At 48.2% G+C, this 22,759-nt stretch overlaps 1 protein-coding gene across 1 annotated transcript in view; it reads left to right on the top strand.

Moving 5' to 3' along the window:
* The first annotated feature begins 5,313 nt into the window (after positions 1-5,313).
* AHR (aryl hydrocarbon receptor) overlaps positions 5,314-22,759 on the top strand; it is a 68,118-nt gene continuing 50,672 nt past the window's right edge. Inside the window, exons 1-2 of the mRNA XM_027872364.1 lie at positions 5,314-5,395; positions 19,446-19,633. Of these exons, the coding sequence (XP_027728165.1) occupies positions 5,328-5,395; positions 19,446-19,633 (256 nt within the window). The 5' untranslated portion in view covers positions 5,314-5,327. The remainder of the gene's footprint in view (positions 5,396-19,445; positions 19,634-22,759) is intronic.

Here is a 22,759-nt window from a genome sequence, read left to right as displayed (position 1 = left end):
TGGGAGGTAGGTGCTATTGTTAGCCCCATTTTACAGATGAGGAAACAGAGGTTTAGTGACTTGCCCAGGGTCACACAGCTAGTCAATGTCTAAAATTGGATTTGAACTCAGCTCTTCCTGACTCCAGGCCAGGCACCGTATCCACTGTGCAATTTCATTTGACTGAGTTTGACATGGGGCTGCTATAAGGATGCAATGAGGTAACAATTATAAAGCGCTTTGCAAACTTTAAAGTGCCAAGTCAATGTCGTATAGATTATTTTCACAATAAGAGGCACTGGGTGGCACAGTTCATAGAGCACCAGCCCTGGAGTCAGGAGGACCTGAGTTCAAATCCGGCCTCAGACACGTAACACTTACTAGCTGTGTGATCCTGAGCAAGTCACTTAACCCCATTGTCTAGCAAAAAAAAAAAAAAAAAGGGGGGGATTATTTTCACAATAGCAGGATGTCACAGTCTACCTGGAAGTGATAGAAGAGACTTAATCTCAGTGATGCTCCAATCATTGTAACCCTCATTCACAATTTACAATCCCATTAAATAAGTCTTAAGAGAACTGATGTCCTACAGTTTCTGGTCACAAAATATTCCAATCTGGAAATTGGCGATCTTGACGGTGTATATTAAAGAACCACCGATGGGCTGGGTGGGGGCCAGGGCTGGGTTTCAGATGTCTTGTCCAAAGCCCCCTTCAGGCTACACTGGATTTGGGACTCCCACCACATGGGCCCAGAGGCTGCTTCCAACTCCCACGTTCTCTGACTCTGTGGCTCTACCTGGGCAGGAAAGAACCATTTTCACCACATCCCCAGTCATACCAGAGGATCCCTCAGCCCCTGACTTTCTGCCATGTTTGCCAAGCCCAGCCCTCAGCTCTTGGTCTATGCCAGCCCTCCCTTTCTCCCTTCCCACTCCCAGGCTACCATAGGTTGGTCACCACGATCACCACGCCATGATTCACTCTATGTTATGCTATTTACGTTGAAATGCAAGTGTCCCAGGCTGGTCAGCCATCTTCCTGCCACTGAAGGGGCAGGCAGCGGAGTCTATGAGCAAGATCTGAAGTCAAAAGGCCTAAATTTGAGTCTACTGTGACTTTGGCATAGCGCTTTACCTCTGAGAGGGTATTTCCTCAATTGTAACATGGGGCCAAAACTTAGGCATCATCAACCTTCACAGGTATATGTGGGTCTGTAGGTGAGGGTCAAAGGAGACTGTGGGAGGTTATTTGAAGGATGGGAGGGAAGACAGTTCAAACCTGTGATTTCATTAGTGCAGGAACTCCCAGTGTGGAAGCACCTTCTACCACTGCAGAGCAGCCTCTGCTCTGTAACTTGGAGTGAGAGCTACGCCAGGCCGCCTGGGATGCTGAGAGTTCAAGGATCTCCTCCAGCTTAAGTGAGCCTGAGATGCTCAGATGCTGGACTCCAACCCAGTCCTTCCTGACTCTGGGCCCAGCTTTCCAAGCACCGCAGCACCGTGAGGGAGAATGCAGCAATCCAAAGGCACAAAGTTCTCTCCCTATGCCGGCAGCCGTGGCTGTTCATTTCGTGCTCTTGCTGGTGATTTCCCCATAGTAACTGTTCTAACCTTTTTCTTCACTCTTCAAACACCTATGGCCACCCAGCCTTTTGGCAGATGATGGCAGCAGACTAGAAGTCTCTCAACTAGAATGCAGGCTTCTGGAGGGCAGAGATTTGTCTTCCTTCAGCTCGCTTGGCCTATATTAAATGCTTAAGAATAAACATTTAATAAATGTGTATCCATTCATTCTGTCTCTCCTGGCATCTTCAATTTTTCCTTTTCCTTTGAATCCTTCCCCTGAAGGCCTCCCCACTTCTTTCTTTCTTTTTTATTTAAATAAGTTTTTATTGATATCTTTGTTTTTTTTCTTCATATTACCATCATTTCTCCCAATACCCTTGCCCCTCTCAAAGAGCTATTCCACATAGCAAATAGCATTTAAAACTTTTTAATTTTTGTTTATTTTTTGCAAATGGCAATTTTTAAATGCTAAAAAAAAGAAAGAAAAGAAAAAGCAGAGAAAATCAGCATCATTGATCAATAAATTGAAAAACTCTGGAAATAAATGCAATGTTCAACACTTTGGAACTCCCATCTCCCATCTGGTTATCTTCTCATATTTCTTCCTTCAAGCCATGTTTGCTCTCAATAATGACGAAAATTTGACTTCTGATTTTTTGTGTGGTTGTTCTTTCCATTTCCATTGTTGTAGTCATTGTGTCTATTATTTCTTGACTCTGCTTAATTCATTTTGCTGATATCAGTTCATGTAGATCTGTTCATGCTTCTCTGTATTCCTCACATTTGTTATTTCTTACAGCACAGTCACCTTCCATTACATTCATGTCCACAATTTGTCCAGCCATTCTCCAATCAAGGAGTATTTACACGTTTCCAACTCTTTATCACCAAAAAAAAAAAAAATGTTGTTACAAATATTTTGGTGTCTCTAGGGACTTTCTTCTTATCAACCACATTCTGCTCTTATAAAAAACAACCAACTCATAAGAAAACAAAAACCAAAAAAAAACCTATGTTGGCTCTCAAAGCTACTGCCTTCTGTTTCTGTCACCACCAAGGTTTCCATAGGAGTAATCTCCATTTGATAATTTCACTTTTGCATCACCCACTCACATGCTTAGCTTCTTTTAAATCTAGCTCCCACGACCACTCTCCTGAAGGCCACAAAATGAGCCGACTCCTGTACTGACAGATGCAGAACCATCAGAGGCCATCCACTGTGACCAATTTCCCTTCCCATCCACTGGACAAGTGGTTCGCCAGTCTTTAGGTGAGGATGGTCATTGAGGGGTAGCTCACTACTCCCAGAGAAAGACCCTTCGACTTTGGACAGCTCCGTCAGGAAGGCTGTCCTGATACCAAGGTGTGCCTTTTAGTGACTTCCACCATTTGCCCTTGGTTCTATTATTTGGGGCCACACCGAACAAGTCTCGTGCTGTGTCTTTTATATGCCAGGCACTGTGCAAAGAACCTGAGACACAAAGAAAGCAAAAAGACAGCCCTTGCTTTCAGGAGCTGACAGTCTAATAGGGACATAACATGCAAACCTCTATGTACAAACCACAGACAGGACAAATTCCTCCTCTGTGAAATACTTCAGAATGGATATCAGATGCCCCCAAACCCTCTCTTCTCTGAGCTTAAGACTTCTTTTCAGATGGCATGTTCTTGAGATGGCATGGCTGAGTAGCAAAGAGGGCTGAATTTGGAGCTCAAGGACCTGAGACAACAAGCTTACTAATTGTGTGACCTTGGGTAAGTCACTTAGTCCAACGGGGTGTCAGTTTTCTCATTTGTAAAATGAGGGCATTAGACTAGACAACCTCTAAGTTTTCTTCACCATTCTGGTGCCCTCTGTAGGATGTTCCCCATCTCATTAATGTCTTTTCTAAAATGCAGTGTGTAGTGATAGCTTTCCGTCAACCTCCATCAGCCCTAATCCTTTCTGAAGCTGATGACGCCGCTGGGTTATCCTCTCCAGTATCAGCCCTCTCTCCCCCAGCTCATCTTGGCTTTGCCCAGGAACTTTCTGTCATCTCTCTGATGGGCCCAGTTCTGTCTCCTCTGCCCACACTCCCTAAATGTGGGTTTCCCCTAAGGCTCCGTCCCTAGAGCTTTTCCCTACATTTGTCATCCACAACCACAGCGTTCCCTGGCACTTCTGTAGCAGTAACGTCCCTGCCGATACAGCTGACAAGCCTGCGTCTCCAGCTTCAACCTCGACATCTCTACGTCTCTGGTCTAGATCAGCTTCACAGGAATGAGATGGGGGAAATCTGGCCAGAGGGCAGTTCTCCGAAAAAGACTGAAAGCTACTTACGAATTAACAAGGGGATATGGAATTCCATCATTTGCTTGTTTTTAAAGAAAAAATTCAATCTTATGGCATCCTAGAAAAAGGAGGTGATTGCTGTGGGCAGATGACCGTGGGATTATTGTCTTCAGTCCTAAGTAGGACATTTTAGGAAGGGCATTGCTAAGCTGGGGGCTTGTAGCCCCATAGAACGAATGCCTTTATTGAAATCCTCTACCACACACCTGCCAAGTCAGCAAGACTGTTACTCTAGCAGTGTCTAAGGGGAATTCACCACCTCTGCAGGCAGGGTTTTTTTGTCCCCACCCCACCCCCCACTTCTGAAAGAAGTAAAATTGAAAATTTTAGGACTTAGCCCTTAATGATCAGATTCACAAATCAAGCCTGCAGAGAGCACCGAACAGAGGAGGGGAATGAGGTGGAAAGGGAGAAGACACATTCCCAAGGTCATGGGAAAAGTGGAAGACAACGGCAGATCCCACGCCAGAACCCGGGTCCGAGAGCAGAGCTCCCCTCCTTCCTTGAGGTCCGGGAATCCCCGGTGCCCCCGCAGACCCTGCCCTGGAGCCACCTCGCAGGTGCTGCCCATCTCAGCTGCAGGGAACGCAGGCTCCAGAAAACAAGCTTGGACTGTCTCCCCACCGGGGCATCGCGGGGCTGCGGAGCTCGGAGGGGCGCCCCGGGGAGCCTGGGCACCTGGGGGCTGCGTGGGCCCCCCGACGGCCACGCGCCGACAGCCTGCCCCGCACCCGGGTAAGCGGGGCCACCGCCTCGGGGCGCCCTCCCAGAGTGCAGGCGACTCGGGCTGTTGGCCTCCAGGACTTCGCGCGCACCGAGCGCAGCTGGCACGACTTCGTTTTACGGAGGGGGAAACTGAGGCCCACTTCCTGCAGGGCCCATGCCCATGTGCCGGGGGGGGGGGCTTCGGCCCGCGGCGCCGCGCTGCCTCCCAGCAGCCAAGGCGGGAACCGCAGCATCCTTCGAGCCCCTGGGTCTGGCGGGCTCCGGGTCACAGCTGCGCTCCCGACCGTACCAAGATGGCGCCGGAGGAGGGGCGGCACGTCCGCCGCGGTGACGCAAGCAAGAGGGGCGGGGCCGGGGCAGAGCCCGGGGGCGGGGCCTGGGAGGGCGGGGCGAGAGGGGCGGGGCGAGGGGGGCGGGGCGGGAGGGGCGGGGCCGGAGGGCGCGGCTGTCAGGCTGCCTGGAGGTGGCCGGGCGGGGACGCAGTTCCCGGGGTGGCTTGTCGGCGGCGGCGGCAGGAGCAGCCTCGGCGGCGGCGGCCCCGAGATCGCGGGCGGGCGGGCGGAGGAGCCGGGGAAGCCCCCGAGGCGGCGGACGCGCGCGGCCCCTGCCCCCCCCCCCCCCCCCCCCCCCCCCCGCTGCGCGCGCCCGCCGCCTCACCTGCGGCCGCCTGGAGCCCGCGCGCAGCCCGCAGCCCGCAGCCCGCACCCCGCGGGGCCCGCCGCCATGAGCGGCGCGGGCGGCTCCCACATCACCTACGCCAGCCGCAAGCGGAGGAAGCCGGTGCAGAAAACGTAAGCGCCCTGCCCACCCGGGGCGGTGTAGACGCGGCCGCTGCGACTCCGAGGCCGGGGCTGCCGTGCTTGCCGCCCCCTGCTAGGACGCCCGGCCGCATGCCTCGGGCCTCGGTTTCCTGCCCTGTAAAGCGAAGGAGCCCGGGACCCCGTGCCTCCCCCGCCCGGCCCCTCGGAGGCTCGTGCCCCGCACACTCACGCACACCCTTACACACTCACGTACACGCAAACCCACTTGCTCACGGTTACACACTCACGCGCTCACACTTCCACGCACACGCTCACACACATGCACACGCACACACGCTCTGGGGGCTCGTGCTGGTCCCCTGGCCCAGGGAGTGAAGGGCCCCCTGGCAGCGGCGCCACCCGGCTCCCGGGCCCGGGTCAGCCCCCAGCCCTTGACCGCTCGGCCACGCGGGCCCGAGTTTCTTGGGGCGGCCGGCGAGGGGCTTCAGGGGGCGGGGGAGGGGGAGGCAGGAGCCCAGAGCTGTCCAGCCGGGCCCGCGGGTCGCTCCTGGAGGCTCCTGGCGCTCCCCTTAGCGTCCGCTTTCCCAGGACAGGTTTAACCTTCGCGGGTGGGTGTCCCAGGTGGACCTAGGTGCAGGAGTCCCCTCCAGCCTCCCTGTTTATTCATTGGCACCGAAATAAAGGCCAGGAAAGCGGCTCACTGACCTAGCTGTTTGATCTTTTTGCAGAAAACTATGTCTAGGCTAGCATCCCCTGCCCCTTTTAATGGAAATACTCTTTGTCACTGTTAAATCCCCAAACTTTGAATATAGTTGTATGTGTTTTTTTTTCTTTTCCTGAACTTGAGAATTTCTCAGGAGCTTTCTGTTCAGAGTACAAAATAACAGCTGTCTTCATGTGTGATTTTTGAAAATGGTGATTTTAGAGTTGTGAGGAATTCTCAGTAGGAAACTCTCTCCACCAGTGCGGATCTCTAACTCATTGTAATTTGTAGGCTTGGAGAGTCAGCTGCATTACTGTGAAGTTGTGATTTGCCCTTGAGATCTCAGCTCCTGTTTATGAGAGAGTGACTTCAAAGTCTGTCTTCCTGAGTTCAAGTGTGGCCGTCTGTCCACTGCCACAGTTTGGGTGGTTCAAGTATACAGATGCAGGAAAGTTTTTAAAACACAAGTCTCTCTTATATCTAAAATTCATTCTTAGAGTTAGCTGTTTTCCTGTATTTTCATTTGTTGTTATTAATATATTTAATTCACCTTTGCTTTCAAGTATTGATAAGCAGGATTACAATGGATTTCGCAACTATACTCTGTAAAATTGGAAGTATTCCTCATGCATAAACATTCAAAAATAGTTGCATGCCAATTATGTTTGAAGTAGCTAGAATTAATTAATTTGAAGAAAGTTTCTTTAAATGTGAAATAGCTCATTTAAGTTTTCGAGTTTTCCTCTTTGGTCTCAGTGATCTTACTTCTTTAGAGTTAAGTCTGAAAAACCTAAATTGACATTAACGTATGAACTCCATAGTTGTACCATAAATAGACACTAATTAAAATAGCATGTACCAACTTTGACAGCAGCATCTTTAGACAGTGTGCATTATGTGGGGTTTTTAGCTGAGTCTGGGATTTCCTGCCTGCACTGGAAGTATTGTGAGCTGGTGACTTGTAGAGTAGCTGCATTGATAACTCAAACAAAACCAAACACTTTACATCTTATAAGACACTTTGTATTTAAAAATGTATTTGTGGAGTTTAGGTTTTGCTTAGGACACTTAAAATATTGGTATGTGCACAATTCGTGTTCATATGTTTATGAATAGAGTAGATGGAAAGTGCGGAAGTATTCTAGATTCCATAGATCCTTTGGTTGTTCTTCTGTGTGTCAGATCACAGGATTATGCTGCTAAAGTCATCTTTAATAAGATATTGATTCTTTTAGGCAGCTTTTTAAAAATATATAATTCCTTGTGTTTTTCACTGAGTTCTGCAAGTCATCTTAGACAAAGTGACATTTTAATATTTTCTTTGTTATCCCATCTGAGAGGCAGAGTTAGTTCTGAAGTTATGAGAAACTTCTGTTTAATCCTGAAAGGAAAGCATAGGTATTGAAAACTCTGTCATCTTTGTCCGGTGTAGATCATGTTCTGTATTTCACATCCCAGATAGGACAAGTGAGATGCAATGAAGAATGGAATGAATTAGGACTTTTTGCCCACTTCACCTCTCCTTTTCTCCAACTTCTCTGTTGTTACTAAGGGATGGTTCGCAGTCATCCAGTCTCTACTAACACGAATACCTTCAGGCCGACCGTTGCATGTGATCCACTTGGGCAGTGGGAAGAACAGGGCCCTGGTATGCAGGGGACCCGTTGGGCTGCAGGAACAGGGTCTGGGTGCTGGGGATGCTCTGAGAAAAGCCACCAGTCAAAGTCAGTGTTCTTCAGTGTCCAGTTCACATTTTGAGGGAGGTGGGAGTTGGGGGGGGGGGAGAAGGTAATCATCATTTCATTGACTTTATTCTCATTTTAAAGATGAATATAAATCATCAGATAATTAAAAACTAGAAGAGGATGAAGCTTACCCTGCACTAGAATTCTTGGGGGGGAAATCCTAAAGCTTGGCCCGAGAACTCTCTGGTCAGTTTGGTTTCAGTGCATTAAGCACTGAAGTCTTGAACTCAGAAATCTTTTCCCCGAGTCTTTCTTTCTCAGGGTACCAGAGTTTTGCGGTTGGTGGATGGATGGATCTGTCCAGTCTTGTAGGACCTTACATCGAACTCCACTAAGAACATGAGCAAGTTTGGGAACTCATTTTTTTTTGGTAGAAGTTTAATGACTTTGAATATACGGCACTTCTCATTTTAATATACTTCTAGTGAAAACGTTTTGTTGCCTTGCTTTTGGCTGCCTTTTTAATAGAAAAAAGCGAATAGGAATTTTCATTAAAGTGTGGACTCAACCTGGGACCTTCCCAGCCGTCTTGGTGTAGTAGAAAAAGCTCTGGATTTGGAATTGGTGGGGAGGGGGTGGAATTCTGGCCCTGCCCCTGTTCCATGCAAAGTAGAGGTGATCCCTGATCTCCAGGGACCCTCTCCCTCAGCTCCTAATCTCCTGACATGTGCCGCCTGCTGCAGGCACTGCACGGTTTCAGCTCCCCCCAGTGGCCAGCATAGAAGCCACATCCCGAGCCCCTGTCTGCCTCTGCTCTGTTGGGCAAAGTGCTGCCAGAGTGTTCATTGGTTTCTTGGCCGTCAGAGCCGGGGAACCCTAGCGCCTCGCTCAGTGCAGAGAGACCTTGAAGAATTGGGTGCATCCCCTGCCTTCAGGATGAGTGCCTGCCTGAGCCATCTGGGTCACATCAGAATCTATTCTTAGAGTGGGCCAGAGGAGTTTCTACTGTAGCCTCCCTTGACAACCCATTCCAGTGTTTGATAACAGCGTTTCTGCTCCCTAGTAGAAAATGCATCCTTTTATGTAGCCAGCCCCACATGTCTGTGTGCAAACCCATTTTCTGAGTGCTAGCACATTTATTATGGTGCTTGAAGCTTTACAATGCACTTTCCTCTCATTGGGGAGGATAGCGTTGAGCCCAAAGCACAAGATTTCTTGTCAGAGGACCTAGGTTGTAAGGTTGCCCCTGCCCTGTGCCATAGAACTGGCAAAGTGTCTCCCCCGAGGCCTCATCCTCCTCATCTGTAAAAGTCACCAGGGGATTTATGAGGTTCCACATCTGACCTCTAGGGCCCAGGCGGTGCAAACGTCCTCTGCTTCACTTATCCCACTGGGGAAACTGAGGCTCGGAGAGAGGCTGAGTGACTTGCCCTGGATCACACAGATGTCACAGCCAGGATTCCACCCCAGGCTCTGCCTGATGTCCAAACCATCCCCTCTCCACTCACCATAGCCACTCTTATTCTGTCTTTATTAGTGGAAGAAAAAGGGGCTATGTTTTTTTTCTTTTGATGAGGCAGTTATACCGACCATTAGCCTATTACTAAATTTAGATTCTCCAACCTTTTTGTTTCAGTAATACTTTTATAATTATCTCCGGATATGTGAGGTTTTAGGATTGGAGAAGGATTTGAAGAAGTCATTGAAGCCTATTACGAGAAAGACAAGGCACGGTATTGAGAGTCTCACATTATTGCTATTTTTAGTATCAGAAAATAGGTAAAATAAATCTGTGATTTGTTGTCATTTGCTCCTTGTTTGTATTTTTCAAAAAAAAGATTCAGTTATATTCCTTTGTAGATCTTCTGTGAGTTCTGGGTGAACATTTATCTAGGGAAGATTCACCTTTTGTCTAGGATTAAATTAGACAGCGAGATTGGGTTAAAATAAGGATGTTGCCACATGTCTTTTGGTGAAATCTGATCACAGCTGTGACATTTGAAATTGTGTTTCTTTGCCAGAGCGCTCCTGTGGCTCAGACCTCAGAGTAGAGGGGGCATCGGAAGCATCGGTAATTCCAGGCACTTTAACTAAAGTCTTGAACCTGAGCTGTTGCTTCTGCTTTCCCCAATTTCGTTTCAGATGATTTTATGAAACAAGCATGCAAAGGGCTATGGATGATTTCCTTGAAAAATTAGGCATACGAGAAAAAGTTCTGCTTAACTGTGAATTTACCCATTGGAAAAAAGAAAAAAAAGAACCCTATGAACAAATAAAAATAATTACCGTCTTCATCCTTTCTTAGTGGGAGCTTCTTACCAGAAGACAGTAATTGTTTATTAGATCACCATTTCCCCAGTCCAGTATGAACTGCTGTAGAGGCGTGCCAAGTGTTTGCTACAGCCAGGCGGTCCTCCTTCCAGGGGCTCTTGGGGCCATCGCCAGGCTTATTGGTGTGGAGACATTGGGCAGGCATCATAGTCCCATCTCTTGAAGCCTAGCGAGGTGAGGCATTTGCCCAAGGCCGCACAGGAAGTAAGTCAAGTGGAAGAGCCACGATTAGAATCCAGATCCTCTGTCTCCAATTCCAAGGCTTTTAGATACAGACAAAAATGAAAAGGTGGCACACTGGATAGAGCGCCATGCTTGGAGCCAGGGAGACTCATGTTCCTGAGTTCAAATCCAGCCTCAGACACTTACTAGCTGTGTGACCCTGGGCAAGTCATGTCATCCTGTTTGCCTCAGTTTCCGCATCTGTAAAATGAGCTGGAGAAGGAGATGGGCAGACCACTCCAGTAGCTTTGTCAGGAAAACCCCAAAGGGGGTCACGGAGAGTCGGACACGACTGGACAGCAACAAAATATGAAAAAAAACCAAAAGTTGCCTTAATGTCATTGTGTGTGTTTATTCATATGATCTGACGTGCCAGTGTTCTTTTGGTATATTGCAGAAAGTTAAATAAGAGACCTGGGGGGAAGGTATAAGGAGGCAGATTTCAACTCAGTTTAAAGAATACTCCTCACCAGTTAGCTCCTGGCCCATGAACCGGTGTCTCAGGGAGGTCGTGAGCCCCCTGACCCCTGAGGCTGTTGGGGGGAGGCAGCTCTGACTGGACTCATGCCTTAGGTTGAGGCTGGCCTCGGTGACTTCAGAGGCCTGCTCGCTTGGCAGTTCTGGAGTATTGTCGCGGGTTCATGCTGCATTCCCAGGTGTTGCTCAGAGGTCTCCTGTGTGTCCAGCTCAGTGCCAGGTGAACACCTGATGCGGGGAGTGGCCCCTCCTTTGGAGACTGACCCATGCTCCCCTGGGAAGAGTTGGGGTCTGGGCCTGCCTCCCTCCACAGCACACACAGTGTGCTCAGCATGTCGCTCACTGCCCTTCACAGTTATTAGCCTGACTGCGATGCTGTTCTTTGAAGTCCAGGATGGGGGGTACCAGTACTCGAGGATGTTTAAAGGGTTTATAAAATTGGGTCCCCAATATCAGGCAGGGCAGCGTCATAGTGGAGAGCTGAGGGAGTCCAGAAGACCTGGATTCTGACGAGCTGTGTGGCCCTGGGCAGGTCACTCAGTGTCTCACAATGACCAGGTAATCGTCAAAGTCTCTAAGGAGCTGAGCTGGGCAGATAGATCCGGATTCCTTCGTAGATATGCCGAGTCTTCCTCACACCACTGAAATGCAGGTCCCTAAAAGAGGGAAACAAAGTATGCGATTTATATCTGATGTAACTAGTTAAAATAATTACAAGAGATATAGTCAGTTTTATTCTGGTGTGATATTTCAACCATTAATTGACCCTTATACCTGGTCTCATTGTGCCTTGGATATAACCTTAGGTTTTCAAGGAGTGCTCCCACCTGCAGACTGCCAGCTTTTCTCTGTCAGCAGAGTCAGAAAGTCTTTGGGGACTGGCCCGGGGCTGGTGTGGCAGCTCTGGAGCGGCCTGCGGGCTCAGCACCAGCGGGAGAGAGCCCTTGTGTTGCCAGGGTAACTGATGAAGGACTTGTGATGTGTGTGTGAGTGGTGTGTGTGTGTGTGTGTAAGTGATGTGTGTGTGAGTGATGTGTGTGTATATGAGGGATGTGTGTGTGTGTGTGTGTGTGAACAAAGTATTTACTGCTGAAATCAGAGTCCTTGGAAGGGGTAAAGGTATTCTGTTTCCAAGTTTGTCAGTGGTTCATGCAGATGACTGCAGCAGAAATTATTGTTCACTGATGACTGCATCACAGAGAGGTGCCCCCCCCCAGCCCTGGGTGCTTCGGGGGGGGCCGGCTCAGGGAGAGGGTGGCATTTCCTAGGCTTTGCTGTAGATAGGAATTCAGTAAGGGAAACGATGGCGCATTTTAGGGGATGTTTTTCTTTGCTCTTGGATTGAAAGCTCCTTGGGGCTAACAGTCACCTTACTGCTTCTTATCCTCCCCAGGGCTTAGTACCGTGCTTTGTTGTCCTAACTCCCCCTGTGCATAAATAGCTAAGTAAGGCGGGTTTCCAGAGGAGGAGACTGAGGGTCAGGGAGGTTCAGGGACCAGGCAGATCTGCTGGTCCAGTAAAGGTGGGCACTCGGGCCCCAAACCACGAGCTTCATCTTGCAGACTAGCGTCTTCTCCACTGGGACCACCCAGCCTTTTATTCCAATGATGGCATTAGAAACCTTTCAGCTCCCATTAAAATTGTGGTACATTTTATCACCTGGACTCACAGTTTTCTGGGATTCAGGAGAAAGAAGCCTCCCTTCCCCTGGCAGATATAGGGAAAAGAAGTCTCAGCTTGGTGTGGTGACCCAGGGCTTGGAGTCAGGAGCAGGGAGCTGGATACTCACCCTTGGGCTTCCTCCTTGGGGGACTGAGCCAAGAAGGGTCTTTACCTTTGGAGGACTCAGTTTTCTCATTGGTGAAATGGGATCATCTCTGAGGTCACATTCACCTTCAAATCCAAGATTATTCCTGTGATATCATGGGATGGTCCCTGAAGAAAGAGCCTGAAGAAAGAAAGGGAGGCACACAGATAGGGAGGTAACACTGATGGCTTCTAGGAAGAACTTGGGCATGTGCCGTGGCACCAAGCAGAGGCAGAAGGTGCGTTGGAAATGCTCCCGTGACAGCATCGTGCCTGTTCCAGCCTCTTGCTTAGAATGGCCTGGTCTTTAGGACACGCCTCATCCCCTTGGCTCCCTGTGACTCTTTTGCCAAGGCATGGTCTCTAGGAGTCAGGAAACTGAGGAAATAGCAGGCTAGCCTTGTGCCTGGTGGCATCTATTGGAGCCAGGCTCCCCCCGAGGCATCTGGAGGATCGGGCCTAGCCCTGAGGTGGAAGTGGTCTCCCCTGCCGCCCAACCCACTGAGGAAATGGGCCTGTTGGGGGCCACGGGCCTCCTCTCTTAACTTATTACTGTGGAACTTATGAATATTTACACAAAATTCAATATTCATGTCCCAAGATAAACAAGCCAGGACTCTCCTTCTGTAGCATAGGGCTTATCTTTTGTAGCTTGGAAAAATGAAATATTTTAAGGGGTCAGATGACTGGAGTTTTGCTTATACCATATGTGGCTTTCTCTTTTCCTGATTTTTTGGAGATGATTTAATCTTTTGCAGGGACCATCCTTAGCATGTAGGTAGGAAGAAACATTGGGAGTCAAGTCTCTGAAATTATTCCTACCTGCTGAGAGGAGAGAAACATGGCATCGAACATTTTAAAAGCAGTGGATAAGTTGTATTTGGATTGAACATTTGGTTATTTAGATCTATACTTGTCTTATCTTTAACAAACAGATACGTTAGAAGAACTCAGTATTGTCGAGGGAAAATGCTCTTGTGATCCCGCCAATCTTCTGTCTTTTATTCTGAATTCGGATCCTGGTAGATTTAGGTTTCAGGCAGTTTCTGGAAGAGAGACTGTAAGATGGTTTTCAGGTGAAGTAGCAGTTTTCTAGAAAAGAGCCAACCTCAGGATCCTGTCCTTCCCTGAGAAGCCCAGAGTCGGGATGCCCACAGGCCATGCTTTGCTCAGGGGCCTCCATTTACCCGACGTGGGGTTAATAGCAGGCGCCCTAGTTCTGGCCAGTGATATGTAGCCTGAGCGAGGGCTCCCAACGGTTTTTTAAGCTTACTTGTCTACCTTAATATATGTTGTGTATTAAAATCATCTTTGTGCTTGGGCCGCAGCAGGGGGAGGGGAGTCAGCATTTGTTTTTCCACAAACTGGTTCAATACTAAGTGAAGCCATCTTGTCAAGTACACTCATTGATTTTCTTTTGTATTAACACCCTCCCCCCAATCTGAAGATTTTTGGCAGATCATCTTTTATAATCAATGGAGATTATACATGCGAGAGCACTTGATGATTTATAAAGGGCTCTACAGATGAGAGGTGGTAGGATAATAGAACTTTTTAGAATGTTGCTATCTTTTGTTTCTAACGTGACTTTTATTTCTGTGTATGTCGGATTTAATTCCCGACCCAATAAGCCGTCTTGTAGCAAAGAATTACTTTAAAACAAAGTTCAGCCAAACTTCACCATCCCGTGAATTGACCTGGAGTTCGGTAGCATGTGCCAGGACCTCTGCCCAGAGTGTCCTCACCACTCATTTCAGTGACATTTGTGGGAACCATTATTTTCCCTCATTTTATATCTTTAGAAAATGATAAACATACAAACCAAGTGGCTATAAATTCAGTCCTATAAATCAAAGACGGATCCTGGAATAAAATCAGGACTTAGCCTCCGGTCCCCACTCAGTCTACATTCTGATTTCGTTTTCCTAGGAAAAGAGCTGCTTTTAGCACAAACAGGACTGAACAGCCATATTTAGAAAGTCCCTATTTCTTAGATTTGATGATGGTGGAACTAGAAGGGAGAACTTGTCCCCTTTCTAGTCCTGTTGCTTTATTTATTTATTTTTTTGGAGAAGAGGAAACTGAGGCTGAAAGGATTTGTCACACATCCAAAGGCATGTTGGTATCTGTTGGTGTCTGGTTGGGGCAGAACTGGGTTTAGAACTCTGCCCTTCTCATTTACAGGCAGATTTTTTTGTGTACAAAGTATATTTTTTTCACCATTTTCATAGTACCTTTTATGAAAATTTTGAAAACTCTAACCTTTCTAAAATTGTCTGAGTTGAAATCCCCTTTTTCAGAAATCAACTCTCTTTCTCCCTCTCCTTCTCTGTCTCTCTGTCTCTCTTTCTGTCTCTCTCCTCACTCACTCTTTCAGCAAGAAGGGTAATCTCCACTAGGTTTGTGTGAAGTTTAGTTCTCAAAGTCTAAAGAGGCACCCACACTGAGATTCTGCTGCAGAGTTTCAGCTGTGAGCCGTTGAGTACAAAAGTACTGCATCATTTGGGTTTGGAGGAAAGCTAAAGAAAGCCTCTGTGAATGCTTCCAAGCAGCCAGTTACATTGAATAGAAGTACCTTGGGTGCCTGGTGACTTCATGTTTCCACTGTCAACCATCCATCCATCCATTTGTCCATCCACCATCTATCCATTTGTCCATCTATCCATCCATCCATCCGTCCGTCCATCCGTCTGTCCATCCATCTATCCGTCCTTCCATCCGTCTGTCCGTCCGTCCATCTGTCCATCCATCCATCTGTCCATCCATCCATCCGTCTGTCCGTCCACATTTCAGTGAGTCTGTGGTCTTGTCACTTCTTCCTGGGGTGTAGATCACAACCTGGCTCTGTTTTCTCACCCTTTATGACTCTTGGTCCCTTTTTCTCCCAAATACTTCCTATGGAGGTCGCCCAACATGGTGAAGAGTTCCTCTGGAGTGCTTAGAGGAGGGATGTCTATACCAGCATATTGGAGACATTACATATACTGCAGCAGGGATGACATAACAAAGAGGACAAGTGCAGGAGCTCACATGTGCGCATGCGTACAATTGTACAATGCTCACCCATGCACACATGCAGTGTGCACACGTGCATGTACATGCAGTGCCCACACGTGCACATACACACGGATGGGCATCTTTTTTACATGCCAGAGACGGACTTAGATAAAGACTTTTCCTTTTCCTCACTTAACATGTCAGTACATTAAACATTGATGTTGAACAGATGTGCCACAATGCCGCTCTCTGACATTCGGAGTGTCTCCGGCTTCATGGATGGGTTGGACTTGGCCTCTGAGATGAGAGTTGGAGTATATAGAAAAGTGCCACTTCTGTCCTCTAGTTTATAGCCTTATATCATCCAGAGGTGACTCAGGGTAATTTGACTTACTTAAGAAAAAGAGGAAAGACGCCAAGTCTGCCCCTCGAAGGCCTGCCTCAGGTGGTACTGGGATGCTGGCTGTCACATGGAGTGGCGAGTACTTGTAACCCCTCGATGTGTCAGGCTCTGTGCTAAGTGCTGGCAGTCCAAAGATGGGCTCTGCCCTCAGGGAGCTCCCAGTCTAATTGGGGAGACCAGAGAATGACGGTGGATGCACAAGACAGGACAGACAGGTAGTCAGGAGAGGGAGGGCACCAGAATGAAGAGGAGGTGAGGCAGGCATCCTGATCAGGAGAGAACACCCAGGGGACTTGGGAGAGAGAGTGTTTGGTTGAGGGACGGCGAGGAGAGCGCCGCCGCCCTGGCCTCAGAGCACTTGGAGGTGGTGCGGGATGTGAGCAGACGTGACATGTCGGGGGCTGATATTCCTGGGGAGGAAGGTCTCGGACGGGGGGTTACTGAGTGGTGGGGATGGAGGGATCTGGGCTTTAGAAAGATCAGCCTTGACAACGGAGTGCAAGACGGTCAGGAGACCCACCAGCAGGTATTTGTGGGCAATAGGTGGCACAGTGGGTAGAGCGCTGGACTAGGAATCAGGAAGACCTGAGTTCAAATCCAGTCTCAGACACTTACTAGTTGTGTGGTCCTGGGCGAGTTACTTAACCTCTGTTTGCCTCATCTGTAAAATGGGGATAACAATAGTACCCACCTCCCAAAGGTGTTGTGAAAACTAAGTGAGATAATAATTGTAAAGCATGTAGCACAGTGTCTGGCACATGGAAAGCAGTATATACATGTTAGCTGTCATCATCATCATCATCATCATGTAGGCATGAGAAGCCGAGGGCCTGCGTCAGAGTGGTGGTAGTAGTAGAGGGGAGAAGGGGGCATATGGGAGAGACATTATGGAGGTACAGTTGATAGGCCTTGGCACCAAATGGGATTTGGGCAGTGAGAGGTAGTGAGGAATCGAGAATGCCACCTCCATTGTGAGCCAGAGATGGGGAGGATGGCAGTGCCCTGGGCAGTAATGGGCACGTCTGAAAGGGGGGAAGGTTTGGAGGGAAAGATAAAGACGGTTTTGGATGTCCAGTTTGAGATGTCTGACAAGCAGCTGGAGATGTGAGATTGGAGGGCCGCAGGGAGACTGGGGCAGAACAGGTAGATCTGAGGATCCTCAGCATAGAGATGGTCATTAAATCCGTGGGAGCTACTGAGATCCCCAAGTGACATAGTCTAGAGGGAGGAGAGGAGAGGGCCCAGGGCAGAGCCAGGGGGGACACCTACACTTAGCGGGTGAGATCTGCAGCCAAGGAGACAGAGGAGGGAGAGGTCAGCTTGGTAGGAAGAGAACAGGGGTAAGGAGGGGGGTGTCCCAAAAACCTGAGGAAAGAGAGTATGAAGGAGAAGAGGGGCGTTGACAGTGTCTCAGGCTGCAGAGAGGTCAGGAATGATGCAGATCCCGTCTCTTTCTCATGTTCTCCCTGTTCTTACCTTCCTTCCCATTCCCTTTAAATCAGGGGTAAGCATATTTTATCTCAAGCAAATGCAAAGCACCAAACAAAAGAGGTTTGCTCTCAAGTGCTTGGCTGTCACAGGCTTTTCCCCAGCCATTCCAAGTGCACTAAAGTCCTTCTTAGTGGTGGTATCTGTTGATTCAGTCCCACAAGCCTTTAGTGGCTGGCCGCCTTCTATATGCCAGTCACTGGGCTTGGCACTGGGGATGCCCAGCAGAAGGGAGCTTATGTTATCCCAAAGAGACAGACCAGATAAACAGCCCCTACAGGTGTAGTGATTGGAGGAAAAAGGAGGGGATACTCAGGACCGAGGTGCTCAGGAATGCTTCCAGAGGCCCTGGTGAGGGAGCTGATCACTGAAGGTGGAGGACAGCCACTCTTGCAGCCCCCAAGCCTGACAGTCTTGGAGACGGAGGCCACCGTGGCTGAACCGTCCGGCACAGGAATGGAAATGCCGGGCCCTAAGCCTGGATCCTGTTTGCCAAGGGCTTAAGACATCAGGGACTTGCACAGGCCGGTGACATGCTAAGATGCGGGCTTTGTCCAGGTCCTGGGGCAGCTTGGCGAGGATGGGCCAAGGAGAGGAGAGCCTGCAACCCAGCACCCACCACCCAGGGTCTGCAGCAGTCAGCCTGGTGGTGCTGGAGGCAAGATTAGATGATAATGCCAAGCTGATCGCTACATTTCATCTTCCCTCTAATGCAGTCACTTAATCTTCAGAATTATTTTAAAAACAGTAATCCCTCTGGCAAGGGAGCCGCAGCACAGTGTGGTTGGAAGAGGCCTGCATGTGGAGTTAGGGAAACCTGGGTTCAGATGCCTCCCCCACAACTTAGGGAGAATGTGGGGTGCAAGGCAGACAATGCTGTGGTCTTGGGTTCCAGTCCTGATTCTGGCATCCGCCGTGTATGACCTTGGGTGATAGTGTTGCCTCGCTGGGCCTCAGTTTCCTACTCTGTAAAATCCGAGAGGGTTGAGGCAGATGACCTCTACGGTTACCTCAAGCATCTTGCCTACTATTCTGTCAGCTCACTGGGCCTCAGTTTCCTTACCTGTAAAATAGAGATGCTAGTTGCAGTATTTCCTCCTAGAGCTGTGGGGACGCACAGATGAGAAAATGTCCATCCAGGTCAGACAAGTGCTACCCTCAGAGAGCTCCCCTTCTGATGGGCAGGGTTTCAGCTGCAAGGTCAATGGTAAAGCCCCTTCCTAAGTCCTTAACAGACCAGGGGAGGAGGGAAGAGATGGTACCCAGCATGGGCTTGTTGGAGAGATCCAAAGCAGTGGCCCGTGGGAAATCACTGTGCTGAGCTCCTTTAAGTTGAGGCCCTGCCGGCAGGCAGAGCAGGCCAAGGAGAGGGGAGGATCAGGCAGATTCGGTCTTGCGGCATAATGAGATTCCCCAGTGATGAGCTTCCTGGGAAAGGAAGGCATGGTGGAGAGTCCAGGGAAGTCCAAAAGCAGGGCAGCAGTACATTATAAAGAGCACACTAAGGGGAAAAACAAGCTGAAGAAGGTATTTGTGTGCTGGCTAGTTCCAGTTGTCTGCAGGGTAAGAAGCCTTGCCCCCCAGCCTCCATGAGGCCGAGAAGCCACGCACACCCTCATGTGCGTGGGCTGCTTTGCTCCTCTCACAGGTGATCATTTGAAAGAGTAATTTTGTTCTCAGCAAACTCCTTAATTGATGGGTCGCTGTTTAATAAATGGCCATTTTTAAAAGCTGTGATGCATACTTAAGCATTTTTACACATAGTTCCAATTAATTTTATTTTCCACTCACTTTTTTTGTTTTAAAAAAAGGTATATTTATAGTTGGGAAGAGTCAGCTAATAGTTTCATTGTTTGTGCCTGAGGAAAATATCTCAGCAGGAATTGTGATGGAAAGCTTCAGCAGAAACATTCATGGATGTATGTGATGCTTTTTGTTTTCTAAGACATGTGTGTATTTTCCCTCCAGAGTAAAGCCAGTGCCATTGGAAGGAGTCAAGTCCAACCCGTCCAAGAGACACCGCGACCGGCTGAACACAGAGCTGGACCGGCTGGCCAGCCTGCTGCCTTTCCCCCAAGATGTCATCTCCAAGCTGGACAAGCTGTCTGTGCTCAGACTCAGCGTCAGCTACCTGCGAGCTAAGAGCTTCTTTGATGGTGAGGTGGCAGGATTTCACTGCTCTAAGCTTGCTTGTAAAGTAAATGAAAATACACCAGTATGTGCATTGCATCTGTTTGGGCATTTAACATTTTTAAAAAATTAGCCACATGTGAGTAAAATCTCAAGTTCTTTTTCTCCATTTGAAGTGTGGCGGCAAAGCCAAATACATATTGGCTTTGAAAATCAATTTTCCAGTTTCATTCATCAAACCAGATGTCACCACTTAAATGAAATCTGTCAATGAACCTTTGAAAATAATAGATTTGAAAGTAATGTTTCCTTCATGAATATTCCTGATCTCCCTCAGCTTTTCTCTCCCCTTCAGCTTGCTCAAGTTTTTCTTTTCATACGGTTCTCTCCTCCCATCCATCTCACATACAAATATACATAGATGTATAGATTACCTCGACTGCATTATCATCACAGTTGCAAAAGTGTATTCAGGTGGATTTGCACTCATCTTTTTTTTCATTGAACCCTGTGGCTACCTGATTTCTTCTAGCGTTGACCGTGACTTTTGCTTTCTTGTTTTGGGGAGGCTATGGAACTTAGTAGATAGAATGTACGAGTCAGGGAGACTTGGGTTTGAATCCATCCTCAAACACCTACTAGCTTTGTGACCCTGGGCAAGTCACTTAATGTCAGTCAGCCTCAGTTTCTTTATCTATAAAATGGGTATAGTAATAGCACTTAGCTTACAGGGTTGTTAGGAAGTTCAAATGAGATCATGTATATAATGAAAAATGCTTTGCATACCTTAAACCTGACTATATCAATGTGAGTTATATTTAATCAAGTAAAGTAGATAATGCATACGCAAACATACATATGTACGTATATCTGTGTGTATGTACGTCTGTATGTGTGATCTTATAACTACCCATAACCAGGAGTTACGATACTTTGGTCCCTGTTTCTCACTCACTCGACCATGGTTTTCCTCTGTTGTTTCCTGCCCATTGGCCTGTGCTCCCAGGACCTCAGGGGATACCTGCTGGGAATGACCAGGGCTCATGCTGGCTCTTCGCCCTGACCTCAGAGCCTGGGACAGCAGATGCTTAGCAGGGTCCACAGCACCACAGTCATTTATCTTCCATAATTCTTTTGTGGTAGCAGGAGGTGTCTTGCAAAGATGGGGTAAATTATGCAATTGTGAAGACTGAAAAATATCTTTGAAAATGATCCCGTTGTGACATAGAAGTAGATTAAAATTTGCAGCGATACGTGTTTGTGACTCAGAGGACCAGATGGACTTTACTTAGAGCTGAATCAGTTTGACTTCTCACCTAAACACATGAAGAATTTCTGCCCTTCTCTGCATCTCTTTGTTTCAAGGATGTTTGGGGAATCTTACAAAATGCTTATAATTCCTTATTTGGGGGGTTGATGTTGGGTGCCATGGAGGGAAGCTGGGACAAGAGCAGGCCTTGGAGGCAGTAGCCTCGGGGAGGTCTCAGACACATGTGGGCACATGACCCTTTATTTATCAAGACGTGGCTGTGCCCCGAAGCTATCCACCCCTTTTGGTCTTTTTTTTTTTCTCTCCCAATTGTACAAACACATCTGCTTCTTAATTTCTATATGTGAGTAGTGCATGGATATGGAAGAGATTGAAGCTCAACCCTTCTGTGATAAGGCCTCCCATGGCTCCCATGGTCATTGCCTTCTGGAAGGCTGGGCACCCAGGGGAGCATCCGTCGGGGGGAGTGTGTGGTTCCTACTGCCCAGTAGCCGTTCATTCCCACGAAAGGTGAGGTGATAGGTGACCCCAGGTACTGGCTATGGGACTCTAGGCCAGTCACCCTCTCTGAACCTCAGTGTCCTCTGCTGTTAAACAGGGGTGATCGTGCTCAGTCTACCTGCCTGGCAGTGCTGCTACGATTCAGTGTTTCACTTTGCTTTACCACACACACAAATTCTTGCAAAGTCTCTTCTCAGGGAGACACAACTAGGTGGAGAATGAGAAGGCGGAACAAAGTCTGCCCTCATCTGTGATTTTAAAGCTTGGAGGTCACTGTCCCAAGGGGAAGTTACAGCCTGTGACTGGAGCACCCTTTACCTGGAGAGTGTGGAGAGGAGTGTGGTGTGGCCAGTCGGTGATGGCCAGGGCGCTGTCTGCAAATAGCCAAGCCGGCCGCCGCCGGGAGGGAGGGGAAGCTCCTAGTGAATAACAGGATGCCAACGGGGGGCGTGGGAATTCCTGCGGAAAGAAAATAGAAACGAGTAATCATATGATCTCGTGAAAAAGGAAACCCAAGTTTTTGCTATAACAATAGATATTTTTCCAAGAAAATATATCCATTTATTCTTGGTTTAAATAATCCAGCCTGAGTGGGGTGCCAAGTTTAGCAGCCCTGACATATACCATGAAGGGCTTCTAAAAAGAAACGCCTGATTGTGAATGAGTCTGCTTCACCCCCCCTTTCTGAAAACGTCCCCAGAAGACACTCTGAACGTAACTTCAGAATAGATGGGAACGCTCTCAAGCCGTATTGAGATGCACTGATAACCCGATAAGTGAAGTCATCTCCTTGGTTTACATGCAGTTCACTTAAGCTTATACTCTCATAACAGAAACCCCTCTATATAGGTGTGGTGGGTGTGTGTGGGTGTGTCTGTATATGTGTGTGTATGTTTATATGCGTATTGGCATTTCTCTGACATTTTACAAAAAGGAAGAAAAAATCTATAATTTCTTTACTTTTTTTGATTCAATTTCACTTGAAAGAATTGGTCATTGATTTAGGGTTTAAATCCTAAATTGATCCTATATTTCATTTCAAGCAAGTGTATTTATTTATTGAACAGCAGTGTGACATAGTGGCTGGAGACCTGGCCTCGAGCCAGAAGGACCCGGATTCAGGTTCTGCCTCTGGCATTTCCTGGCTGTGGGGGCTCCAAGGAACCCTCCTGGTAGCAATACAACTACAGCTTCAGCCCCTGGGCCTGTCCTGCCTGCTGGGGGCCAGGTGGGATGCCGGCTGTGGGAAGAGACAGAAACGAGCAGCCCCTGTCCTCAGTGGAGTCTTATGCTCCTGCGTAAAGTCTAGGTGTTCGATTCTAGAACATGGCAGCTCTCTCTTCCTTTTCTCCCCTCTGTCTCTCCTCTCTGTCTCTCCCTT

This window comes from Vombatus ursinus, unplaced genomic scaffold (assembly GCF_900497805.2).
Source record: "Vombatus ursinus unplaced genomic scaffold, bare-nosed wombat genome assembly UNPS02014799.1, whole genome shotgun sequence".
Taxonomy (NCBI): Eukaryota; Metazoa; Chordata; class Mammalia; order Diprotodontia; family Vombatidae; genus Vombatus; species Vombatus ursinus.
Note: the sequence above shows the minus strand (reverse complement) of the source record. Positions and strands in the feature narration are given on the sequence as shown.